The 7,019-nt window shown below is 38.1% G+C and overlaps 1 protein-coding gene across 1 annotated transcript in view; it reads left to right on the top strand.

Moving 5' to 3' along the window:
* The window catches only part of KIAA1407 (KIAA1407 ortholog), an 86,143-nt gene that overhangs the window by 34,459 nt on the left and 44,665 nt on the right, over positions 1-7,019 (top strand). The window contains exons 8-9 of the mRNA XM_008580141.1: positions 2,864-2,965; positions 3,087-3,175. Of these exons, the coding sequence (XP_008578363.1) occupies positions 2,864-2,965; positions 3,087-3,175 (191 nt within the window). The remainder of the gene's footprint in view (positions 1-2,863; positions 2,966-3,086; positions 3,176-7,019) is intronic.

Genomic DNA, 7,019 nt, shown 5'->3' with positions numbered 1-7,019 from the left:
GGGGGGGGGGAGGATTAGAAAGAATAAATAGATTATGTCTATGGAAGAATGCCACTTCTCATCCCTTCCAAATAAAAATAGACGGCTAGCATCTTCTTCCAGAGAGGTTGGGACTGAGAGTATATTCCTTTCCCAAATATTTTCTTCCAAGCACATTTATGGGACTGTTTATCAGAATAATGAAATGTTCGTGATGAATCAAGAATAACTAAGCAGCTATTCTTGATTCATACTTAATTTTTTAATTTAAATTTTAATGAAATTGCTTTTTTGAGTGTGCAGGAAAAAAAACCACTAGCAAGTCAAATTCAAGAAAGCAGTTGCTGTATGTGTGTCACTTTACTGCTGTTAACTTCTGTGACTTATAGACCTTTGAAATCATTTTGCTCTTGAAGTCTCAACTTAGGTATTTTTAAAGAAGTATATTGACTATCGTGTTTATAAACTCATTTCCCCTTCTTAATTTAGATATGTTCCTAACCAGTGCTTTTCTACCATGTAAGTTATGTATAGAGTTTTCTTTCATTATATTTTATTTTATTTATTTATTTACTTATTTATTTATTTTGGTGGCTGGCCAGTACAGGGATCTGAACCCTTAACCTTGGTGTTACAACACTACACTCTAGCCAACTGATTTTTTTCATCTGAAAAGAAACAAAGAATTTGCTCCTTCTTTTTAGGAGAGATGTTTTTTGCCTATGAGAGTCATCAGGATGTTGGAATGTTTCCATTTTACCCTTAGGAGTACCATTAACTCTTCACTTTGTGAAGTTAGTCATTAAACCTTTCTCTACTTGAAGTTTTAGCTTGGTGAGGTAAAAATAACAATAACAATATCTACAATTTCTATTTTGTAATCGTGGCCTAAGAATTAATAAAATAGTGCGTGTAAGGTGCTTTGAACTTTGCAGAGAAAAGGAATGCAGAAATCCAAGAACACTATTAATAGTGTTCTTATTGTCAAGGTGGATTATGGTTGTGCTATTTCATCACTAAAAATATTCCAGGAGTTAAAATTAGAGATAGCTATGCATAGACTACTTCACCAGTTCGTTCAAAAGGAATCTCTGAAATAAATCTGGTAAATAGACACGGGATATTTTATTTTAATACCATTTATTTCATGCTGTATTTTGTGGGATAAACAAATAATAATGCAAAAAGCATAAACCCTCAACCTGGCAGCCATATGTCTTCTCCTTGTATGACCGAAGGCATATCCTATGTTCAGCAAATCTTTACTCCCTCCCTTCCTTCCTTCCTTTTTTTCTTCCTTCCAAGGGATCCAAGGCGAAGGTCTGGGAAATGTGCCCTCATCAGACATAGTGGAAAGGAAACAGGGCTTTTTTAAGTTTGCAGTGTTTTTTCCTAATAAGAAATTATAATAAAGAATATCGTGTAGTTTGTGTAAACAGGAACATAATTGATATCCTGTGTAGAAAACATTTCTTGCCAAATGGGCTATTTCTGAGAATTCTAGCGTATGCTTCTTTATGTTATTGGTCTTTATATTTATATATCCTCTCTCCCTAGAATATCTCAGAACTAGAGACTATGTCTTGGACAATTTTTTTCAGAGTTCCCAAATTCAAGCACAGTGGGGGGTGCTTAGTAAATGTTGAAATAGCGAAAATTAAGTATTTTTACAGAAAAAGAACCAGCAAACAGGGCTGACCCTGGCAAGGCTGCCAAGTCCTTGAAACTGGTCGTCAGGCATCCCTCGTTACTTCCCATGAAGTCACTTCCTATGAGGTTGCTTTCTATTTTAGCACTCCCCGTACTCAGTGCCACTCACAGATTTGTCATACCCATTTATGGGACCTAGTCCCTTCTCTCAGGAGGCTCAGAGTCTAGTGGAAATCAGTAAACCATTAATTATGATATAGTGTGATAAATGTTTTGACTGAAGAGAACATAGATTGCTCTGGGAACACAGCAGATGGGCACTTAACATTTGCAGAGAAGGGCTGGTAAGAGGAGCACTTCCTGAGATAGGTGACTCCTAAAGTAGTCAGAGAGAGGGCAGAAGAGAAGGACAGAGAAATTAGTATGAACAGAGATAGGAAAGTGTGAAACAGTGTGGTTGGTGTTAAGGCTGAGAGCTGAAAGAATTTGATCTAGAAGGAACGTAAAGTTTGCTGTGAAGATAGAAAATGTAGGAAAGGACTACATCTCAGCAATTTTCTTAGACCAAGGTCATGAGTAAAGTACTATTCTGGAGACATCCTTTGGGTCAGGAGACCTTATCTAATTTGCTGTCAGATGTCTATAATGGAAGATTGCAGGCAGCCTGAACATCAACTCTCTCTCGGCCTGCTCACTAACACCCTAACATGGTCAATGGTAACCCTGCTGAAATTGTTGTTTTTAGCTGTCTTGTTCTCAGGGACCAGAAACCTTATTCCATCCTCATGGGATCTCCCATGTTCACTTGTGTGGGATATCAGTGGTGTCAGTAACAGGAATGAATTAAATGGTTGGTATTTTAAGCTCCAAGACAGACTGGCAGGGGAGGCATGTTGGAAGGAGGTCTTTCGAGGCTCTCAAACAAGCCCCTTAGTTCATGTTTTAAATGTGACTTGTTTTTCCAGCTCCCCATAGGACTGGTACCTTCCAATGAGAATTTAGTATTTTAGTTTAAGCTATGAGGCTGAGAATGCCTCAGATGCATAAGTTGAATATTTCTCATCACTATTAACATAAAGGAATTATGCTTTGTCTGTTTCCTTCCATCATGTTAGAAATTCCTAGATTTGTTAGAAAAAGGGTGAGGGGGAAATCTGAGGAGCAGGCTCTCAGTATTAGGTATGAGAAACACTAATGCTGATCAGTGGTTATTTTCCAAATGTTTCCACTGCAGTGTCAAAAACGGTATTTCTCTGCCTGGCACAAGCTGATTCTTGATCAGAGGATTAAACTGGGGAAAGCTGGGACCCTGTCCAACTGGAAGTTTCAGCTGAAGGTTCTGAGAGCCTGGAGAGACTACACACGATCCCAGACCTGCCTGGCACAAGCTGATTCTTGATCAGAGGATTAAACTGGGGAAAGCTGGGACCCTGTCCGACTGGAAGTTTCAGCTGAAGGTTCTGAGAGCCTGGAGAGACTACACACGATCCCAGACGTTGAAGCGGGAGACTCAAGCATTGGAAGATGATCTTAGGGAAGAAAACAGGTACTATTTATTTGTACCATGAGAAGATTTAAAATATGTCTAAGACATCTTCCTCCTGAAGAATCCAGAAATAAACTCTGAAAGTGCTATTCACTGGAATCATCTTATCCACTTATAAAGTATAGTAATCATGATTGTGTTACATTTCAAACTAAGAAAAAGTTAACTGAAAATTATAAGCCTACAAAATTATTTGGTTAAAATATACTAATGTACATGATTTTTCTTTCTTTAAAGGAAGCAAGTATTAGGCCTTTCCCTTGCCGTCTGGTGTAGTAGCACTGAACCTTGGACCATCTTATAATTCAAAAGAGGGAGTTTGGTTTATATACCAATAATTCTTATTGTTAGAAAACACTGTCTGCACATAGAATGTTAATTAAGGACACAGGGAACATCCATCTGGGAGGGCCAACCTGCCGAGAGTAATTCCTCCCACTCTGCCATCTTTTGTTCCTCACCTTATTTAGAAGTTTTTGACACCTCTATATCAGCTCCTTCTTATGTTTGTACATTACACACAATTTGTCTTCAAATGAAGCTTTCTTTGTTCCATCATCTTAAAATTAAATACATTTTCTTCTCATGTCTAAGTTCGACTTTACATTCCTGAATCAAAATCATAGATGTAGAAGGAACCATTTGTTTATTTGAGGAGCTGGGGAGAATTCATGTTTTTATGTATAATTACTTCTCTACTGGCAACTCTGTCATTCATTCAAGATGAAAAATTGAGTGAATGGTACATGGAAGTATTGTTACATAGAAGGGCATGGTACCCCCTGGAGCTGTGCAGTTTTGTGACAGCATCAGGCTCTGGGGAGGATGTGTAGGATTCTGGTACATGGTCCCTTGTCCTCAAAGAACTCAAGTTCATCAAATTCTGAAAGGCTTTGAATGCCGGGACAAAGAGTTTAGGTATTCTTTGGTCAATAAAGGTGAATTCTTGTAGGTTTTTAAGCAGGAGAGTGACCTAGTTGATTTCCCTTTCCTACAGTATACTGGGTGAAATCTTCAGTTTAAAAAAAAAAAAAGATGTCAACATAGAAAACTCATAATTTGTTTCCAAAATCTCAGGACCTAGTGATTGATAGGGGAATTGGATGACAGTTTACTGAGAAAGGAATGGCTGGCAGGATTTGTTGGATGAAGAAGGGAAACAGGAGATGTTATAACATGGAAGCAATGTGAGTGAGGGCATAAATTGAGTGGAAACTGAGGTGCTGAAGTTAAAAGCAGCCTGTGAGATTTACATACTAGAAGACACCTACAAAAGAAAAATCTGGAGAACTTAAGATTCCGTTCCAATTAAACTGTTTAAATATAAAAGTACTAAATGGGGATTTCATAATAGCATGGTGTGCCAATTTTTTTTTTTTTAATCTTCTGAAAAGATCTCAGAACTTTTTTGCATCATATCTGTGAATTATTTTCAGGTGTCTATTTTTAAATGTTCAGAATGGATACTAAATTTTTTAAAACTGAGTTAGGAAATATTTAACATAATAATTTTTTACTACAAAAATTAGAACAAAACAATCGTACAGCAGAAGGACACCTCAAGAATCATCTGATCCAGCCCCTCATTTTTACAGATAATAAAAGTAAGTCCTAAAGACAGTAAATGACTCTGTCAAGGTCACAAAGCTAGTCCAGGACCAGAGCCTTCTTTTTGATTCTGAGTCAGATACTTTTTCCCATACTACACCACTTTTCTGTTAAATAGCATTTAAGTAACAGTTCCCTAAAACAGCCATGTTTTTCAGTTATTTTGCAATTTATTTTAGACTGTTGCAGATGAAAAATAAGAGTAGTAATTAACAAATGGCAGGTTGTGCTAGAAACATGAGAAAAGAGCTATTAGGCGCAAACTTTCGTTTGTGCTACTTTCCTACAAATCCCTGGCTCTCCGCATATTGTACTTTGTTCTAGAGATTGTTTTAGGAAATTTAAGTTGGATGATTCTGTTCAAAAGAGTAGCTACTACAAGCAGAAACCAAGAAGTGTCAAGGGATTGAGATGTCAGGAGAACCCCAGGATCCTCTTCATGGTGCTCATCGGGTTTCTCCCAGGGGAGAAAGCATATTTGTTGAATAACAAGTGAGTCAGTGAATGAATAAAGAGCTCAGTTGCTTCCTCTTCTGTAATTTAACTTGATAGGGTTTTCAGGAATTCTTTCTAAATCGTGAGCTCAAGGGATAGAAGAGAGCATTTATTATCATGGGTTACTCATTATAGAAATTTAACTCTTTACCAGATTGACAAAACACAGGTGATTCTGTGGCTCATCCACCGGAATGTTGAAATTGTTTGTTGTATCTGTTGTTCAGATGTGAACTGTGTCTCCCCATCCCCCAGCTCCTGTTCCCGTGTTTGTTTTTGCCACCTGAAGTTTCCCTTCACTGGCCCATTCCCCATGTAGGACCTAGCTTTGTGGGCTTTTTTTCTTTCCCTTCTTTTCTTTCTGTTCTCTCCACTTTCTCTCTGGAGCAACAACAAATCCCTCTCTTCTTATTATTCCTAATTTAACAACCATCTCTTCTTATTGAGCCTGTACTCAGAGTCTCACCTCCCTCCAAGGGTTCATCCGTTTATTTCTTCTAAAAATGCATCTTGCTTTCCCTAATAGGAATTGTGGTCACTCTATTTTTGTCCATGTCTTTTCTTTTAAAAGTAGCAAGGTAATGGTATTATAAAATTTTAATACAATATCGTAACAATTCCAAAATTAACAAATATTTCCAAACCCTGAGGATTCACTTAAGTAATGCAACAAAATTCTAGTACACACACTGAGTTAGACCCTTTGACACGGTGATATTGAAATTTGAACTGTATTTTCAATTTCCTAAGCATAATTACTTTTGAAAGTTGGTTCCAGGTCTTCCATTCCTCCTCTCCCCCTTCCTCCCTGAATTTATGGCCAACCCTACACAAAATTGGGAAGAAGCAGGGTTTATTTTCAACATCTTCCACCAGCCCTGCCTGAGCCATTTCCCTGATATCTCAATCCTTTCCTGGGAAGCACCTCTGCCCTTCCCTGTGCATCTCCACAGCATCTTCAGTCCTGCCCTCTCTTGCACCAGCTCTTTGGGTCTTTTATCTCTTGCTTTTGTCCCGCAAGCCCCTCATACTTTATTACTGTAATCTTCAAGTTTATTTGAAGGAAACTTATTTTTACTTTAACAGGCATTGTCTGGAAGCAGTGCCCAAAATGTGAGTGACAGGGATTTCAGGGTACTGTGGCAGGCTGATGAAAAAACTGGCCCTTTGACATCCCTCGAACCATGTCATTCATTTGTTTGTTTATTCATTCTACTTAATATAGTAAATTCAGTCAATCAGCTTTACTGATGCTTACTCTATACTATACTCTCCCCTAAGTACTGAGAGCTGAACGAAAGAAAGTATTAAACGTTCTTACCTTCTATTTTTCAGTGTAAGTAGGGAAGTTAAAAATTGTACCTAAATGCCAAAAATAATTACCACAAAAGGCACTATAAGGTAAAAACTTAGGAGTGGCATAGACTTGGCTATTATACATTATAATCCCCTGAGGAGCTTTTTAAAAATAGGAATTCATGGGCCCCACCTTCGAGAGAGGCAGAATCTGACAAAGTAGAAGAGACAACTTTTCAGTTTGGGGAAAAAGTGGTAAACCAGTCCCTAGTCAGGCTTGTGTGGGAACAGGTCAGAGTGAACCCACCAGGCTCACCTGGAGGTGGGGAGGGGAAGTGGGCCTGAATTGAAAGTAGACTGTCGTATAGTCCCCATTTCCAGTACTCCTGATTTCAGTGTTCTTTCAGGCAATTGTTTGTGGAGTGTGTCTGTTAATGATGTTTGA

The sequence above is a fragment of the Galeopterus variegatus genome, unplaced genomic scaffold, assembly GCF_000696425.1.
Source record: "Galeopterus variegatus unplaced genomic scaffold, G_variegatus-3.0.2 Scaffold84, whole genome shotgun sequence".
Classification (NCBI taxonomy): Eukaryota; Metazoa; Chordata; class Mammalia; order Dermoptera; family Cynocephalidae; genus Galeopterus; species Galeopterus variegatus.
This window is presented reverse-complemented; position numbering and strand designations above follow the sequence as displayed.